Raw genomic sequence first — 21,285 nt, forward strand, 5'->3', positions numbered from 1 at the left:
TCTTGAGAAAAATCCCATTACTCGTTCTTTGCTGGGATTATGACACCAATGTAATTTTCTTTTTGGTCAACCAATGTCTTTGATAGGAAACCTAAGGAGATAATTTTAATTTGGGTTGAAATATTTCCAATCCTTAAGCTTGGCAAGTTTTAAACAATAGTCCCGTTTCAGGTTCTTGTACTATTTAAAAAATTCCAGAGTAATATGTGAAAACACCTTTTATGAAAGTATTATTAGTCCACTAAACATTATTTCAATGTAAAAATGCTTAAAAAATCATAACAGCGAACTAGAAACATAGCTCGAAGTAAATAAGTTAACCAAGGATAACAAATGCAATTAAGAAGGAAACTTATTGGGACGTAAGAAGAATAAAGTAATCAAAGATAACAAATTTAAAATGGATGAAATGGAAAACTAGGTGCCCTAGATATCGCAGCTTGAGCTTCTCTGTACCAACTTCTTAGGGACTATTTTGAGCTTAATCTGTGCTTAAGGGATCTGGAGTACCTTGTTAATACCCTAGGACGTAGCATATTTCTTCATTGTTAATTCAGGCATAGCAACACTACTGTATGCCCCACTTCGATCCAAATTTAAGCCGCCGTTTTCAGGTTTTCAGCTCAAATTCCTTTTGGTCTCAAGGCGCCCTTTGCGGGTTTTCGCCTTGGCCTCTCCAGTTTCTTTTTCTTTTCTTTTTTTTCTTTTTCTCTTTTTTTTGAAACTTTTAGCTGTGATTGAATCTGAGTTCACCGGATTAGGCAGGTCATTGCCATCTATTTCGGTCAATATCAATGCACCTCCAGAACAGGCCTTCTTTACTACATAAGGTCCCTCTTAATTTGGCATATTTCTTCATTTGAAATCTTTCTGTATAGGAAAGATCTTCTTCAATATCAAGTTCCCCTCGTGGAATTCTCTAGGATAAACCTCTTTGTCATAAGCCCGCATCATCTAACTATGGTGGACATTTTTTAAATTTGACTGAACATATCGGGATCAAATTCATTTTGCCTCATCTCATTTTTAATTCTGACAAGATTCGGAGAAAAGGAATCTTGTTTTCAAAACCATTTTTATCCTATAAACCAATGAGCAATATGTTGCCCCAGCGAAGATCCTGGTTAACATTCAATAAGCATAGAGGGTAAAATGGTAACTTCTTTATGCCAATCCTTACAAGTCTCAGTCACCTTCTACAATCTCTTTTTGTTGTTTTTTTTTTTGTTTTTTTGCCTTCCCTTTTTTGTTTTTTCTTTTTAGCCGCCTTTTCTGTATTAAGATATTGCATCTGATCTTTGAACAAACTGCAAACTTTTGACATTGTACAGTTGTATTAGACGTGATCTTTTCTGACATTACTTGTCGGCACTTTTTTTAAAATTTGACGACTATCGATCTTGTAATAGTGGCATATGAAGCGACCCTCACCCTCTTCATGAAGTCATCGAAGACCACCGAGATAAATCGAAGCATATTAGACGAGAATGGCCTGATAACATCCATGCCCCACATATAGCAAATCTATGAAGAAATGAATAAGGCACATGAATCTTGTCTCACTAAATAGTTTATGCAATCCCCTTCCATGGTGGATCAACAATACCCAAACCTCATGATTAGCGTGGCTACCATGAAACTTTTAACATGCGTCCGTCTGACACCGTATAGACATTTTCCATCATCAGGTCTTAGTATCCCAGGTATATCTTGACATGATTATGCGAAAACATCTTTGAATTCATGGAGTATACTCAATGGCGATTCGCTTTGTCTTCGTGGTAATGCAGGCACTAATCTTTACCTCTTGCTCATAATGTCCACTAACCCCTTGTAGAGTATGATCTGTTTTTATCATGTTCTACCATCCTTAACAAATCAGGAGATAGACTACAATCTATTTCATCTTTCAAAGTCCTGAGATCTGCTTAAACACATATCTCACTCCAAAAGGGAGTCAGTTACAACGTTACTCCTGTCGTTGATATCTAGAGACCTATTTAAAAGACAGTCCAAAGAACAAAAGAATATATCAAGAATGAAAGAGCATTTACTCAAAAAAGATGCATTTTGATTGAAATAAAGATTTTGAACACGAGCCTATTTCACAAAAAGATTCTTATTGCTTCTAGGCTTAAAATAATAAGCGTGTTTTGAATATTACTTTAGATTAGCTCTAAAAATACGGGGATCTCTTCCATAGTCCCATTGTTTAAAACGCTTCCAAGTATGCAAAAGTTTGGAGACTTTTATGCCTCAGTTTCCTCTTCGGATATATCATTCAGATTTCTCGATATTTTTTTCAGGCTTTTGACTTGTTCAAGGCATTGCAACTCTTTGCTCATTGTCGTGTAATGTAAAGATGCCTAGTCGTTTGACTTTTGTCGGTTCCCAAGTTAAATGAAATAATTTTACCTAATTAGGGTCTTTTTTTATGAAAATCTAGTGCATGTGATGAAATGCAATGCAAATGCATGAGATGAATGCAAAAAGAAAGAGATGCGTTGATTATGAATTAAATTCCATTAGAACAACTTTTCTAGAAAACAAATTTCTTTACATAAAACGGATTACATATGCAGTATTGCCCTCATGTTCCAGACGAAGACACCGATTTCTTTTCTTTGTAAAAGCCAAATTTCGCAAGCTTCCAATAGTTGCCCCCACTAGCTCATTTTGCTTGATTCGGGCCGCGACTTAATACTCACTTAACCCCGCAATGTTCGCTAGATCCTTTAAGAAAGTTGAGACGTGACGTCTTTCGGATAATCTTTATTGACTTGAATCCTTATGTAAAATCTTGTTTTTCTCCGCAAACTATCAGCCTTCTTCCGTTGTGTTTACTTGGACCATATTTAGACAACCGTATTATAATTCACTTTATCAAGAAATTCGTTTTCTTATGACAAACTGTTCTATTTAGCAATCAAATATGAATCAACACCTCCTTTCTATGATGATGTAATGTAATGCAGTCATAAACAAAACAGACAAAATACGTTAGTACAGAAGAAATAAGTAGCAAATAGAGCACCTACTAGGGTAACCACTAGGGCTTGGAGTGGCTTTTCCTAGGGTGGGCTCTTAAGGCTCGCTATATGAGGTTGAGTTCTAAAGACAGGGTACCTGAACCAGCTGATTCCTCAACCCTCACCCATTATAGGCTCATGTGGATTGAGTTCGATTCAAGGGAATACATTTCCCTATGGCCATGCGAAGGTGAAAACCTCACGAAGACATAGGTACATATGTATCCCGGAAGCAGTCCACTAGCCCATACGGAGGTGAAAACCTCACGGAGGCATAGTTTCTCACTCCCACTTAAAAAGGTGCGACCACAACGGTCATGTATGATGATGCGAAAGGATACATAAATAAAATAAAATAAAACTCAAAATGTAAAACACGAATAAAATGACCAAAAACCATAAAACCCATGAAATGCAATAAAATGATCGTATATTAAAATTTAAATTTTAAATTTTCAACAAACGGACAGAAAATAATCAATTTTACGGCTTGACTCTCTTATTAGTCCCCAGTGGAGTCACCAAGCTGTCGAAACCATGTTTATTTTGGAAAATGGGGATCGACTTTTGAAAACGAAAAGTTGGGAGTCGCCACCGACTTTTTTGAGGTGTAATCGGATCACCTTGAGGTTGATCATTTTAATAAAATATTTGATTTATTAAAATAATAAATTTAGGTCTACGAAAATTGAAAAAAAGGGTTCGGGAGTCGGTTACGCACGAGGAAGGGTTAGCACCCTCGTAACGCCCAAAATTGGTACCAATTGATTATTGAATGTCCTATCGTTGAAAATTTAGAAAAAAATTTAAAATACGATTCCTTTAAAAATGTATGAACAATTCGAATTGGATTTTAAAGTTCACTTGCTCCAAAGAAATATAATAACACATCCAGTATGTTAGGATACGATACTTTAAGCCTCCAAAGACTAAGATCACCTCATAATTTCCAAAACACGCAACGAACTCTTAAAAGGGTACTCCATTATTTGGAAAAACGGAAAAAGGAAACCCAACACGTTAGGGCACGATTTCTCGAATTTTCAAACACGAAATATTACCTTATTTTGAAGAGTTTTCGAATAAGTAATTATGAAACCGGCTCAAAATATATTCGCTTGGTTTACTTTAAGGGTAATAAAACAATCGATGTTGAGCGAAAATGTGGATTTTGTAAAAAAAATGATGCAATAATAAGAAACTAAATCATAATTCTAAGCATGAAACGATAATAAGTGGATTCGAATTGAAAACGAAAGAAATAACACGTGATACACAGAACTACATGAAACCAATATAACACAAAACAATTTAAAAACCATACGAATAATATACAAAGGAATAACATATATTAGAATTCAAAATAGTTTATATGTATAAAAAAACGGATAATATATTAGTGATTATTTTTAAAAAAATATTGAAACGAATAATATGTAACATAATTTCAAATGAAACAACTTGACTAAACGAATGATATATTTATATGAAAATAATAAATGAAAATAACGTATATACAAATACCAAAGTAATTAACATAAATAAAATATGCAATAAAAAACAAGATCCTCAAAAGAAGGCCAAGCTATATACGAATAATTTTAAAGAAAATATATACAATAAATTTAGAAAATATTTACATAAAATAATATGAAAGCAACAATGTACATAGAATAGAGTTAATCATAAATTATATGCCTAATAACATAGATATGAGAACATTTCAATGTAATAACATACAAAAAAAAATAAAACAATAATGTTTTTCAAAAGAAGAAGTGGAATTGTCAAAATTATTTAAAATACATATATACAAATAAATAAAGAAAATAAAAAAATGTTAAATGAACCATTTTTAAGAAAAAGTGAATTATGGAAAAACTCAATTAAAATAAAATTAAAATAAAAGGGATATTTTATAAATAAAGTAAACCATTGAAATAAAATCGTGGACCAAAACAAAACGCGTATAAACGCTTAGGACAAAAACTGAAAATAAACTAGATCCCCAAACGTGTCGTTTTAGCGCGGATTAAAATGAAAATATGCGCAAGTCCCAGGGATAATTTAAAAGAAATAAAAAAACCAAACATGGCTTAATTAGACAGTAGTGCAAGGGAGGGGGACTAAACGCGCAAACTATCCATTTAGAGAAATCATGCGCACGAACCAAGTCAAAAAAGCTGTCTGTTCCTTCCCCCGATACCATTTCCTTTTATTAACCATTAAAACCCTTTTTTTTTGTCAAAAAACGTTTTAATCTTTGTTTTTTAAAAAAAGAAACCCAAAAATGTTTTATGAAATTCCTTCTTCTCCCTTACTATCCCTTTTATCTTCCAGCCGAAAAGGCCACTAATGGTTCACCCAACCGCCGCCGTGACTCCAGTGAGTCTCCCTTCGTCGACGCGAGCACGACGTGGCTCCGGTGAGTCTCCCTCTCTCTCCTAATATTTCTCTCACGCAAAAAGAAAATGAAAGAATAATAACAAAATCAGAAAGGGAAAGAAACTAAAAAATCACCTTTAACAAATATTATTGCTTTTGGTCTCTGCTTGTATTTGATTTCATATATATTTCCACTATTGTATTCGCAGAAAGGGAACCACCCCTTTACAATAAAAAATTGAAGGCTTTTATAGCCAAAAACCATACATTTTCTTCCTATTTCTTTGCTCTAATTGCAGGTGTTGTGATGTCGTGGAGGAGTGCACGATCGTGGGGTAGGGATGCGCAAGATAGAGGTCGTGTGTGGGCGTGCCGACGTGCGTGGGAAGCTGATCATGGGGGCTACAGCGCCAACTGCTTTCAGAACTCTTAGTGTTGCTGGAATTTTATGTTATTGGCTTAGGCCATTTGGGCCAGCTAGGGAGTTGGGCTACTACAATTTGGGCTTCTTTAATTTTGGGATTGGTTTCTTTTTAGTTTTAATTATTTTTGCTTTTATGTGTGTATGGGCTATAATTGGGTATTTAGACGGGGCAAAAATTGGGTTTTACAATATGTATGTATTTTTATAGAAAGATTATGATCAATGTTTATTATGATTATTGTTGGAACTCCTGAAGAGATCAAAATCTCTCCACCCCCAAAAAAATTGTAACTCAATCATGACATTTAGAATAGTATTCAGGATTCAATACATAGAATTCGAGACATTACATAATGTTATCATGAGAGGGAGTCAATACACGATTACTCGTTTTCTCTTAACCGAGGTTTTATCCCACTAGTCCTTTTTTGTAAGGTTTTTAATGAAGCAATATGTTATACGTATTATAAATATGTGTACTATTTTTCCTTCGTTACATTTTTTTTTCACGATATTTTTTTCTTAGTAAAATTTTAATGAATCAATTTAAAAAAATAAATAAATTAGGCCCACTCAAAACAAATTGGATAAAGTTCATAATAATATTTTAAAAAAATCAAAATACTTATAAAAAATTTAAAATTACTAAATCAAGATTATCATATTAATTATCTCCTTTCTTTTTGTCTTATTTTGTTTTAAAATAATTTTAAAATTTACGTCTCAAATTTATGTAATCTAACACTGAATTAATCATATTAATAATAATATTTTAATTTGATCTTTTAAAATATTTTTTAATTTAACTCAAAAAAATTTATTCAGTTAAATTCTATTTAACAACTTGATTAATTCAAAATATTTAAATTAAATTAAAATGATAAAATAAATTAACTAAAAATTTTAGTAGCTTAAAATAGATTTATTGAAAGTTACATGATTGAGCCTTTTAAGGCCAAGGAAAGGATTTTTATTAATATCATTTCCATATAATATGGCATTTGATCATAGGTAAGCAATCAATTTACTCAATTGGTTTTTTTCTAATATGACATTAGATTGTAGATAAGCAATTGCTTTACTCAATTGGTTTTTTCAAAATCGATTTAATCGATTTATACACATCAAAATCAAATCACTCATCTCTTTTTGATAAAATCTATCGAATTCGATAAATTAACTCAAATTTTAAATAATTTAAAAATTAATATATTTATTATATATACTATCAAAATAATTATATTTTCAATTATTAAATATATTTATTCGATAATTATATTTATTATATTTTTGATAAAATCAATCATCTCTTTTTTATAATATATTTATTATACTTAATAATTATTTTTTATTATCAACTCATAATTAAAGCTGCGTTTGAATCAAACACACACCCCATCGTTATTTTTAATCTTACCGTTATAATATTTAATTTTATCGTCACCGTTATTTTTACACTTATTAAAGTTAAATACATTATCTATCTAAATTAAGCCTTCTTAATAACGTGTTGATATTGATAATGTTGCAAATATTTATATTTTTTGCCATACAAAATGTGTGTAGCTTTTAAATTTAACACCACTCCAAAAAAGACATTGCTTGAATTCGGACATGTTTTAACCATGGAAACCAAACCAACCACGTACAGTAACAGCTATTCTAAACACACTGTTAAAAATAAAACTCAAAGATTACCCGTCTGACTTTGCAAACGCGTAAATAGATTTTGGCAAATCACAACTGACGGCGCTGTCACTCTTTTGTCTTGAAAACTCTGCTGCATTTGCAGTGTAGAGAGCGATTATTTTCAGTCTTGAAATGTCTCTTAATAGCGTCATTGAAAAATGCAAAATATATTTTGCAGCTTGGTTTGTTTGAATATTCATTTGTTGATATTTATTCTGAATTTAAAATAATATTTCTATAAAATTATATATAAAAAAGCTTCTATTTTGCATCCGTTCAAAAATTTGAGACATAATCAAAGAAAAAGAAATATTAAAGATAGAAAGAAGCAAGGTGTAAAATAAGGAGTATTGGGAATTATCTATATTTATGGAAAATCAAAGATATGAGTATCAAATAATAGAAAGTCAAAAATATGGGTATCAAGTATTGGAAAGTCAAAGATATGGGTATCAAATATTGGAAAGTCAAAGATATGGGTATCGAGATATTGGCATAATAAAATCTGAGATATTTGCAATATATGGTCCCTAATTGTAAAGTGACTTTGCAAGTTGATCCCTGAACCTCAACTATAAATAGGCATAACCATCTCTCATTCTGTATCTCAAACTTGCCATTCTCTACTTAAGGCATTGTTTTCTCTCTCTCTCTTTGTAAATTCTCACTTGTATTTTGGAGTGGAATATATTTGGTAGTACCCGAGGACGTAGGCAAAATTTGCTGAACCTCGTTAAATTCTTGTGTTCTTTATTGTATTATTCTGCATGAATTGTGTGTGTGATTGTAGTGATTTATTGTGCTATTAAATTACGATTAAGGGATATTCTGGTTAGGAAAGACCTGGTACTTAAGCGATCCTTGCGATCCACCTCTCTTTCCTGGGAATTGAACTTAGTGTGATTTTTTAGTACAATAATTTTACTCTTTTACACGCTTCCGCACAACAATTGGTATCAGAGCTAGATTCGTACTTGGGGAATACGATCGTTCACGGCACTGTTCACGTACTGTAGTTGGGATTGAGGAGAAAAAAATGGAAAAGTCATCGTCAAAGACTACTGTGACCAATGCGAAATTTGAAGTAGAGAAATTTGATGGTACCAATAATTTTGGTATGTGGCAATGTGAGATCCTGGATGTCTTATGTCAGCAAGAGCTGGATATAGCCCTTGAAGAAAAACCTGACAAGATGGATGACAAGGAGTGGGCCAAGATCAATAGACAGGCATGTGGAACAATTCGCCTATGTTTGGCCAAAGAGCAGAAGTACTCTGTCATGAGGGAGACATCAGCGAAGAAGTTGTGGGATACACTGGAAGAAAAGTTTCTAACAAAAAGTCTTGAAAATAGGCTTTATATGAAAAAGAAACTTTATCGATTCACGTATGCACCCGGTATGTCGATGAATGACCATGTGAACTCATTCAATAAATTTTAGCAGACTTGCTAAATTTGGATGAGAAATTTGAAGATGAAGACAAGGCATTACTGTTGTTGAATTCTCTTCCTGATGAATATGATCATCTTACCACCACATTGCTTCATGGGAAGGATACAATCACATTTGATGCAGTCTGTAGTGCATTGTATAGATCTGAGACTCGAAAGAAATATAAAAAAGATCACAGAGATACAACTACAGAAGTCTTAACAGTAAGAAGTCGTTCGCGCAGCAACAAATCTGGTAGAAGGAGTAAGTCCAAAGGGAGACCTGCCAAAGATGAATGTGCCTTTTGTCGTGAGAAAGGGCATTGGAAAAAGAATTGTCTTAAGTTACAAAAAGGTAAAGCTATTTCTGATGCATGTGTAGCGGAGCATGATGAGGAGTCAGACTTTAGCTTGGTTGGCATGGCAATGGCATGTCATACAGATGAGTGGATTTTGGATTCGGGATGTACTTACCATATGTGTCCTAATAAGGACTGGTTTTCTAGTCTTAAAGAACTAGAAGGTGGAGTTGTTTTTATGGGCAATGATAGCGCTTGTAAGACAATGGGAGTAGGTACAATCCAATTGAAGAATCACGACGGCTCAATTCAAGTCTTGACAGATGTTCGCTACATACCTAGCTTGAAGAAAAATCTTATCTCATTAGGGGTCCTAGAATCTAAAGGGCTCACAATCACTTTGAGAGATGGATTACTAAAGGTAGTAGCTGGGGTATTGACGGTGATGAAATGCACAAGAAGGAATAATCTGTACTATTTAAATGGAAGTACAGTTATTGGATCAACATCAACAGCTTTTACGAAAGATGCAGATTCAGAGGCTACCAGGTTATGGCATATGCGATTGGGACATGCTGGTGAAAAAGCTTTGCAGAGTTTGGCGAAGCAAGGCTTGTTGAAAGGTGCAAATTCTTGCAAATTGGAATTCTGTGAACATTGTGTTCTGGGCAAGCAGACGAGGATAAAATTTGGTTCAGCAATTCACAATACAAAAGAAATTCTGGACTACGTTCACAGTGATGTGTGGGGACCTACTAAAGTGGCTTCTTTGGGAGGTATGCACTATTTTGTTACTTTTGTTGATGATTATTTAAGAAAAGTATGGGTGTATCTAATGAAAAGGAAAAATGAAGTTTTGGATGTATTTCTGAAATGGAAGAAGATGGTGGAGACCCAGGCTGGTCGAAAAGTCAAACGACTTCGATCAGACAATGGTACTGAGTACAAGAATGATCCATTTCTACAAGTATGTCACGATGAAGGTATTGTACGACACTTCACTGTTCGAGATACACCACAACAGAATGGGGTGGCAGAACGTATGAATCGGACTATACTGGAGAAAGTTCGATGTATGTTGTCCAATGCTGGATTGGGCAAAGAATTTTGGGCTGAGGCAGTTACATATGCGTGCCATCTAATTAATCGGTTGCCATCAGCTGCAATAAATGGAAAAACTCCTATGGAGAGGTGGGCTGGTAAACCTGCTGTTGATTATGATTCTTTACATATTTTTGGTTCCACTGCATATTATCATGTAAAAGAATCTAAGTTAGACCCAAGAGCAAAGAAAGCATTATTCATGGGTATAACTGGTGGAGTAAAAGGATACCGTCTCTGGTGTCCTGATACAAGGAAAATAATTTTCAGTAGAGATGTGACTTTTGATGAATCAACCATGATGAAGAACAATGATTCACAAAAGGATAACACAACCAGTGGCACTTTGCAGCAGGTGGAGCTTGAAAAGGTTAATGATGATCCAGCTAATATTGAAGGAACAAATGATGAAGAAGTTTCGACCCAAGAACTTCTACAACAACATGATTCAATTGCATATAGAAGGCCAAGAAGAGAGATTCGTATGCCTGCTCGCTTTGATGATATGGTGGCCTATGCACTTCCAATTGCAGATGATGATGTTCCTTCTACTTACACAGAAGCAAGAAGTAACTCTGATAGTGTAAAGTGGAAGCAAGCTATGAATGAAGAAATGCAGTCTCTTCATAAAAATAAGACCTGGGAGTTGGTGACACTACCCAAGGGAAAGAAGGCAATTGGATGCAAATGGGTATATGCAAAGAAGGAAGGATTTCCTGATAAAAATGAAATTCGATACAAGGCTAGATTAGTATCAAAGGGTTACGCTCAGAAAGAAGGAATAGACTACAATGAAGTGTTTTCTCCAGTTGTGAAGCATTCGTCTATTTGGATTTTGCTAGCCTTGGTTGCGCAATATGATCTTGAACTAGTTCAGCTTGATGTGAAGACCGCGTTTTTACATGGTGATTTGGAAGAGGAAATCTATATGACTCAGCCAGATGGATTCAAGGTTGCTGGAAAAGAAAATTGGGTTTGCAAACTGACAAAGTCGCTTTATGGATTGAAGCAATCTCCGAGGCAGTGGTACAAGCGATTTGATCAGTTCATGAAAGGGCAAAGGTACACAAGAAGTAAATTTGATCATTGCGTGTATTTTCAGAAGCTACAAGAAGGAACTTTCATATACTTGCTCTTATATGTTGATGATATGCTAATAGCATCTAAGAGCAAAGTTGAGATTGAAAGATTGAATACTCAACTCAATCTCGAGTTTGAGATGAAAGATCTAGGAGAAGCTAAAAAGATTCTCGGCATGGAAATATGGAGAGATAGAGCTCATGATAGAGTTAGCTTGTCTCAGAAGCAGTATTTGAAAAAGGTACTACAGCAGTTTGGCATGAACGAGCAGACAAAACCTGTAAGTACCCCGTTGGCTTCTCATTTCAAGCTTTCTGCACAACTATCTCCTTCGACGAATACGGAACGAGAATACATGTTGCAAGTTCCGTATTCTAATGCAGTGGGTAGCTTGATGTATGCAATGGTGTGTACAAGACCCGACATTTCACAGGCAGTTAGTATAGTGAGCAGGTATATGCATAATCCTGGAAAAGGACATTGGCAAGCTGTGAAATGGATTCTACGGTATATTCATAAGACCATGGATATTGGATTACTGTTCAAGCAGGATACTACACTTGGTAAAGGTGTTGTTGGGTACGTTGATTCTGATTATGCCGGTGATTTGGACAAACGAAGATCAACCACTGGTTATGTGTTTACTCTTGCTGGAGGACCAATAAGTTGGAAGTCTACACTGCAGTCTACAGTTGCGTTGTCAACCACAGAAGCTGAATACATGGCTGTCACAGAGGCTGTAAAGAAAGCTATTTGGTTACAAGGTATGGTTAAAACCTTGGGATTGGTTCAGGAGCATATTAATGTGTATTGTGATAGTCAAAGTGCTATTCATTTAGCAAAGAATCAAGTCTATCATGCACGTACAAAGCATATCGATGTACGTTTCCACTTTGTGCGGGAAATTATTGATGGGGGGAAAATTCACCTTCAGAAGATTAAGACTGCAGATAATCCCGCAGATATGATGACCAAGGTGGTAACAACAATCAAGTTCGAACATTGTTTGAACTTGATCAATAGTCTGCATGTTTAACAATTGAAGAAGGCACTATCAAGTGTTGTTGACAAAGACAGAGAGAATTGTGTGAAGATAAGATTACTCGAATCAAATCTTCAAGGTGGAGATTATTGGGAATTATCCATATTTATGGAAAATCAAAGATATGGGTATCAAATAATAGAAAGTCAAAGATATGGGTATCAAATATTGGAAAGTCAAAGATATGGGTATCAAATATTGGAAAGTCAAAGATATGGGTATCGAGATATTGGCATAATAAAATCTGAGATATTTGCAATATATGGTCCCTAATTGTAAAGTGACTTTGCAAGTTGATCCCTGAACCTTAACTATAAATAGGCATAACCATCTATCATTCTGTATCTCAAACTTGCCATTCTCTACTTAAGGCATTGTTTTCTCTCTCTCTTTGTAAATTCTCACTTGTATTTTGGAGTGAAATATATTTGGTAGTGCCCGAGGACGTAGGCAAAATTTGCTGAACCTCGTTAAATTCTTGTGTTCTTTATTGTATTATTCTGCATGAATTGTGTGTGTGATTGTAGTGATTTATTGTGCTATTAAATTACGATTGAGGGATATTCTGGCTAGGAAAGACCTGGTACTTAAGCGATCCTTGCGATCCACCTCTCTTTCCTGGGAATTGAACTTAGTGTGATTTTTTAGTACAATAATTTTACTCTTTTACACGCTTCCGCACAACAATGAGAGATAACAGATAATATTTGTTAACATAATTCAGATTCACCAATTTCACCCTATAGAGTTTTTCTTAAAGAATAATTATATTCCACCATTTGTTTGGATCAACTATTAGCTAAAACTCGAACTATTCTTATACTAATAGATATTTATAATCCTAGTATTGAGCCTAAATTATTACAAATCACTCTTTCTAAAATATCTTTAAATACATTCAATAAAACTCTCCAAAGACATTTAAAAAAATGTTCACCAATATTGCCATTAAGTTGCCAATATATAGGCCATGAATAGCACAATCCTCGGTCACAAGATAAAAGCTTTATCTCTTGAATTAAATGTTGAAATTATCTGCACAAAATTCTGTGTTAAATAATCTCATTAATCCCACCATTAGTAGGTTCTACAATAACCTCAAATCACTTAAGAGACAAGGATAAAAATAAGCAACTTCTAACACTTTATAAACTTTTTCCTTTCCCACGTTACACGAGCAAACAATGATAATTATTCTAGGATGCTGATCATGAATTATCTTCACGTTTGCTTTTTTAATGAGATTTAATTAAAAGTTAAACAACTAATATAAAAATCTTGAATATTCCAAATTAGCATGTTCTAACTATTGTTCAACATGAAATAATGGGACAAGGCTGACAAAGTTCCCAATTTACTTTTAAAGTTTTTTTTAAATATTTTTTATTAATACTTACTGCATGTCATAATATAATATTATCACTCATCATCGTACTATTAACTGTGAGTACCATATCATCATCGTACTATTAACTGTGAGTACCATATCATCACATTATAGTAGCTTCGTATCACCAAAGTGTGAAGAATTTCAATTAGGTAAAATAAATTAAGTGCCAACTAAATATATGATTGGCCAAATTCAGTGACAAAGTATATATTAACCAAAAAAATTCAATTATTTTAATTATTTTGGACGGTTTGACATTCCCTTTCCTTCCCTTTCTATTAATATGTGGCATGCATTTTATGTGAGTTGTAAAATGTGAAGCGCTTACCAATAAGTTTTTCTATTAAAGGGTTATAAACGTAAGATTATGAATTTAAACCTTAAGAAAAACAAATTTAGTTGGTTGTTTCGAAATAATTACAGTGCTTAATTAAATTAGGACATGTGTTCACCGAGGCAACTGAACCAAACCACGAAGGGTTACTGTTTTGTCATTAAAAGACAGTAATAAGAGTACCTGGTCTGACTTTGCAAGCGCGTACTTTATTCCCTACTAGTCATCCACAAGGCATTTCAAAATCATTCTCGTATATTTAAAAAAATTAAAATATTATAATGTCAACTTAACAATTCTTTTCATATTACTGGCTGATTTTTTTGTTCAATTTAAGTTCTGAACCTGACAATTGTTTTACATTGAGTTTTGAACATTTAAACCTCGAATTTAGCAATTACTCACATATTCATGCTTAAACTTGAAGGTTTTCAAAGGCTAACTTTGATAAAAAAAAATTCAAACCCTAATGTGATAAAAATTACTAAATTCAAGACCTAACTTGGATAATAAAAAAATTTAAACCCCAATATGAGAAAATTTTTAAGTTTAAAGCTTAATTGGACAAAAAAATTTTAGACTCCAAATAATGATTTAACTCATACTAAACATTTAAATTTTTAACCTAACTTTTTTAACAATATTTTTTCACGTCACTCTTGAAAATCAGTGTTAAACTAACACTAATTTACTTTCTATTTTATAAAAGCTTTATTAATAAATTGGTCCTCGAATTTTACTCAAATTCTTTTTGTCATAAGTGGTATATAAACCATCAGTTTTGTTCTAATTTACTTAAAGAATACTGACCAACAAAAACATGACATTGCTTGTATTTAATAACTTAAGTATCACTGTAGACCCAAAAAAGAATTAAGGACCAATCTGAGAACTAAAGTATAGTTTAGGGCCCGATCTATATAATATAAAATTGTATTTAACTTTACAATAACCATTTAAATATTTTCTTATTAGCACACAGATTTCCCTTTTTGACGACATTCCCAGTTTAGCCAACCCTAAAATTGGGACCAGTGGGTCAAATCAGTCGATTTATATGCAATATAAGTATCAAAATGGAATAAAACTCGTTGTTATAAGTAAATACATACAATAAAGATGGCGACATTGCTTGCGTCAATGAAATTATGTAATTCTAGAATAAGTGAGACTCTTCAAATAAATAAAATACCATTTCCATCAATGAAAACAAAGGCAACATGCCTCATTTGACGGGAAGATAGAAGAGTCAATTTTTAAAATTGGTATAATAATAACTTTAATCATTAATATTTCAATTTAGTTTTGTTTCTAAAAATTTAACACTCAATATTTATACATTATATAATTTGGTTTTTCTTTTTTAATTTTGCTTTTCTTTATAATCCTTTCAGCTAAAAAGTTAAAAATAAATAAATCTATCAACTAAATTTGATTGGAAATATACCAAAAATCCAAGTTAATAATTTTTATCTTTTCTCATTTTTTTTACATTTAACCCTTAATGTCATAAATAAAAGTAAAATTATAAAAAGATAAAAACACCAAATTACAAAATGCGTAAATGTTGAAGGTTAATTTTTTAGAATTAATACTAAATTGACACAATATATAAATTTCGATAGTTAAAGTTTAACGAGGGTGATCAAAATTTTTTTTGAATAATTAAGTAATAAAAAAAATGAACTAATTAAATACTCATTTTGTAACTTTCATGATCAAGAAAAAGTTCACTAATTATGATTAGTACGCAGTATAGTTTACCGATTTTTGTTTTTCACTATAATTGGTACAAACTTAGACAATGACCATAAATACTTCACTTATAATGTGAACTCAGGTGGCAGGGACCCTTATGTTCTTTTTCAGTTTTAGAATCCCCACCCCACTTCTTAGGATGCATTTGGCCCTTTACTATCACAATCAGATTTTATACTTCCAATTTTAAAAATCTGTATATATTATAAAATTTAAGAAATCCCATTTTTATATTTTTATCGGAAAAATAATTAGTTGTCTTATTTATTTAAGTTAATTAATGAGCGTTGAATTATATCAAATAAAAGTCTTTAAAATTTTTCCTAGACATGATGATTCTTTTGACCCATCAATTTTATTAAAAATTTCATTTTAACTCTTTATTTAAATTTTTTTATTTTTTTAATTTTTAAATTTGTATTTTTGTTAAATCATCTCAAAATGAGTGAAATAGTCAACAGTTGTTATGTGGATGACATGTCATCATTTAATTATACTTTTCACTAATTTTAATGATTTTAAAAATAATTATTTGATTTTTTTGAATTTTTTGAAAATTTAAAATAATTAATTGTTAACGTGTCATTTACGTGTATGTCACATCATCAAAATTAAAAATATTTTAGGATAAATTGACAAAAAACACAAATCTAAAATTTAAAAAAGAGAAAAAAATTAAATGAAGAATTAAAATATTTTTTTATAAAATAAAAAAACTAAATAAATTATTATGCTGATTTTTTTTTGTGATTTATACCGATAAATCATAATTTAATGGTGAAGACTTGTTTATATTGCTTAAAAAATTATTTATGTTGTTTTTATACTATAATGGTATTATATATAATCTTTATATATCATTAACTTATACAGAAAAGGAAGGTGTTTGCTTGATATGTGTTAGAACCATTTTTTACATTTTTTTTTTTGCATTTTATAGGAAATTAATCTAATATTATTTTATCTCTCTATTATATTTACAATAAGATTTAATCTTTATACTTGAATGTATATAATTTAATCCTAATTTTTATAATGTTTAGGCGAAGTAGTTAATATGAATATTTTGATTAATTTTTTTACAATGACTTTTTTTTTAATTCACATTATCTATCAAAATTATTAACGAAGTTTAATTAATGACATGACATTTCCCCTTTCTTTTTTAATTATTAGAAGATAATAATAAAATTGTAATTTCGATTTCTTTGCGTTAATTTGATCTTTTACTTTTACAATAGTATTAGTTAGTCTAGATTTTCTTGTATATGATAGTTATCTTATCATTTTACTATCATATTTTTTTATGTTAATAAAGGTTTAAAAGTAAAAAAATTATTTATAGTTGAAAATTTAAAAATAAATATTAAAAAAAAATTAACCCAACATGAACCAATTATAAATATATAGTTAAAATATTGTACAATCAGTTGAACTTGAGTTTTAATGTTAAAAAAAATTAAATTAAATATAAGTTATAAATTTTAAAAAATAATTTTAATATTTTATTTCAAATTTTCAAATATACATAAAATTTATTTTGAATTAATAATCTAACTATTAAAGAAGTTTAATATCTGTGTCAATAAATTACGTAATTTAATAAGCAGAAATTAGGGTTAAAATTTTCTCTTCGTTCTTAATGAAAAGAAAGGATGGATCTAAAAGACACAACTTTTTTAGTAAAAATAGAAGATTTTTTTAAAGATGAAATTGCATTTTAATATTTTTTAAACTAATAATTAATTAAGAAATTTTCAGAAACTAACAATAGGATTGTTACACCAATATTATTAAAAAAGAATATTTTAATTAATATATTCTTTAAAAAATAATTGACTTTTTTAAAAATTTCATGACTAAATTTGACTTATGTGTCTCCCACGCGCCTTCCAATAGATTGCAAATAGCACCCTGAATTCCATCACATGAGGGGGGATCTCCCTGTGACCGACCCCATCACAGATAACTTACATTTCCCACTTCCTCCTATATTATTAATAAGTTTTCTTAAAATATTTTTATTCATTTTGTAAAAATTTATTTAACTATCGATTTTAAAATTTTTTAAAAATTAATATTTACAAATCACACTAAATTTACCAACATCGCATCTAACTTAATACCACATTATTCATTTTAATATCATCAAACAGATAATGATATGAAAAAAGTTCACAAGCGAATGCCAGGTCCAAAATAAAATTATACAATTTTGGTAAGGTTAAAAAATAATTTTATCATTATACTAATGCATGAATTTATATATATATTTAAAAGATTTACAAAGTAATTTTACCGTTAAGGGACTCAATTAATTTTTTTTTTAAAAATTTTGAGGATGTATAGTGAAATGATCCCAATTGACAGATAAATAAACTCACTGCATAATATATGCACGTGGTTTTCGCTTACGATCCCTACCGCGTTTCCTTCATAATTTTTGGCCTTCCAAAAAACTTGCCACGGATCCGCACGCTCTTTACTCCTCTTCAACACGCTTAAATTACCCCTTCAACAGAAAACTCCCCCCGTCTCCGATCCCTATATATAACTCGCACAGAGCCGCCATTTTTCATTATCCCCAAGCTAACTCTCACCATCCATTTCTCAACTCACAAGTCTCAGGGATCTTTTAAAAAATTTAACCCCCCTCCAAAAAAAAAAACATACATGGTGAAGCCAACACAGTCTGAGTCAACCACGAACCATGGCTCGGACCCAACCGGTAATGGTTCAAAGTACAAGGGTGTAAGGAAGAGAAAATGGGGGAAATGGGTATCCGAAATCCGACTTCCCAACAGCCGTGAACGTATTTGGTTAGGTTCTTACGACTCGCCGGAAAAAGCCGCTCGGGCATTCGACGCCGCTCAGTATTGTTTACGTGGCAATGGAGCTAAGTTTAACTTCCCCGATAACCCACCGGAAATAGCCGGTGCAAGGTCACTTGGCCCACATGAGATCCAAGCGGTGGCGTCTAGGTTTGCCAACGAGTCGGTTAATAACAACAATGCGATGACGGACCCGACTGTAGAACAATACACGTCGTCTTCGTCCGTTTCAGTGTCGGACGGTGGACTTGCTACGCAAGTAGAAAGCCATGAAACGAGGACGGATTGGTCGTCGTTTTTGAGCATGTTGGATTCCAATGAAGGGATGTCGTCCGATTATGGGTTTTATCCAGGGCTCGGTCATTTACCCGGCGATCATTTCTATCCTCTTCCGCCGCCGCCGCCGGTTGATGACGACATGGACGATGATCAAAACTACCCCGGCGATGGTTTTTCCCAGCATTCATCTTTTCTTTGGAACTTCTAAACCCAAAAATATCAGAATTACAATACTCTTTAAGTGTAATATTAGTGTTTTCTAATCACCCTTTTTCTTGGAAAATTACAGAAATTTAGCTGGATAATCAGGAATTTGGTGAATTTTAGCTGCCGGAGTCACTGATTTTTTCCCAGTTATATACTGGTTTGAGAGGTTTTGGCTCTTTATAAATTTTTAAATATATAGGCTTGTTTGTATTTTGTTACTTATAATTTTTTTTCGATAATAAATCAATAATTGTTTCAAGTGTAATTATCAGATAATGTTTTTTTTTAATTTTACAAACGGATTAAACAAATGATATTTTAAAATTAAAAAATAAATAAATGAAAATTTCGTGATGGTGATATATTTATTAAATAATAATATATTTTTATTTTTCAACAAAAAATAAAGGGTAGAATATTTTTTGTCAACGGGATAGGATAGAAGTTTCATAAGTATTTACCATAAAAAATAGATAATAATAATAGTTCTATAAATAAATTTATAAAAAGTCAAAATATATTTCTTAATTGTAATTATATAACTTCTTAAATTTTTACTAAAATCAATAATGATATACAATAATTTAAGAGTTTTGATTGAATTTTCTAAATAAAATTTTTGGAAAATTCGGAGTTACGAAGTATTGATATATTTGTTAAGTTCTGCTATGCTATCTTTGCTCATTTTGTTTTTATTTATTATTTTTTAATAAAAACTTGCAATGTATCATGAAAAAAATATAATTAATTAGTTGAGTTATTTCACAAGTTATTATCGATTTATTAAAAAAACAAAACAAAACCTAGTAATATAATTTGAAAAAAATTGTATCAAATATTTAATAATTATTTTTTCTTAACCTTATGTAATAAATGAAAAGAAGCCTTTTTAAATTTATATTTTATTCATTTCCTTGAGTAGGTCCAATATTTTTGGAACTAAATTTGTGATTAAATTTTTAATTCATTCGATTTAAAATTATTTAAAAATTTTAAAAAATAAATTAATGTTAAAATCTAATCAGTCTTTTAAGTGCTCCACTAATTATGTCGGACCAAACCAAAAAGGCAAATATAAACAAAAGCTTCGAATTCTATCACGTGTACAACTTTTAATAATAATATTATAATTATAATATTTAAATTTTTGAAAAAATCAATAAAATTATCTGCAACCAGCAGACTCAATATAAAAAAGTCTTTTCTAAATACTTTTTACAATCATATGTTTATCTAAATGATATAGGGGAAGAAATTCCTACTATAAAATTCAGATTAGATCATGAACCATTTGGTATAAACAGTATTGAATGGGGTTTCGTTAGAGAAATTGTAGTACAAAACTTTTCTTTTCACTTATTAAAAGATTTTCCTGCTACTATAAAAGCTATATTGTCACTTTTAGTATATCAAGATAATTTTTATTACTATTTTTATATCCAAATAAGTAGTCTTATTGGAATTGCTGAAAAAGAGCGATTCTATCAACCATATCAAATATGAATTATTCAACGAATGTTTGATAGTCCTTATTTATCAGCAGCCAAAGAAGATAAAAAACACTTGACCAAAACTATTGACAAGTGTTACAGTAATCCAAAATATTTTCAAATCCAAGCAATTGATTTAATGTCAACAACTCGACATGTACTTCAAGATCAAACATACAAACTATCTACCGATAGAAGAAGAATAGTAGCTGATAAAAACAGCATGATTCAGAAATCAAGAGATGAAGAATCCATACAACTGCTAAAGAAAATAGCAGATATGGAAATAGACGATTTCCCTTCAGAAATAATTGAAGAAATCAAGAACACGTGGGAGACTTGGAATTCACCAAGACTATCACCAGAATCTTTACACCTGGATGAAATAGAAACATGGAACCTGGACAACATCCAAGAAGGATAAAGACAAAACAAAGACCACGTGGAAAGTCAAGAAGACTTTCAAGCTGATTTTCAAGATTTGCGGTAAACAAAAATTCAAGGCATCCATGTACG

General features: G+C 31.5%; 1 protein-coding gene across 1 annotated transcript; it reads left to right on the forward strand.

Annotated features, from left to right (window-relative positions):
- Positions 1 to 18,513: 18,513 nt before the first annotated feature.
- Positions 18,514 to 19,544, forward strand: LOC107929884 (ethylene-responsive transcription factor ERF017). The gene has a single exon (XM_016861419.2). It carries the CDS (start codon positions 18,636 to 18,638, stop codon positions 19,278 to 19,280), a length of 645 nt encoding a protein of 214 aa, XP_016716908.2. The 5' UTR covers positions 18,514 to 18,635; the 3' UTR covers positions 19,281 to 19,544.
- Positions 19,545 to 21,285: the final 1,741 nt, after the last annotated feature.

This window comes from Gossypium hirsutum, chromosome A07, assembly GCF_007990345.1.
Source record: "Gossypium hirsutum isolate 1008001.06 chromosome A07, Gossypium_hirsutum_v2.1, whole genome shotgun sequence".
In the NCBI taxonomy this organism is placed as follows: Eukaryota; Viridiplantae; Streptophyta; class Magnoliopsida; order Malvales; family Malvaceae; genus Gossypium; species Gossypium hirsutum.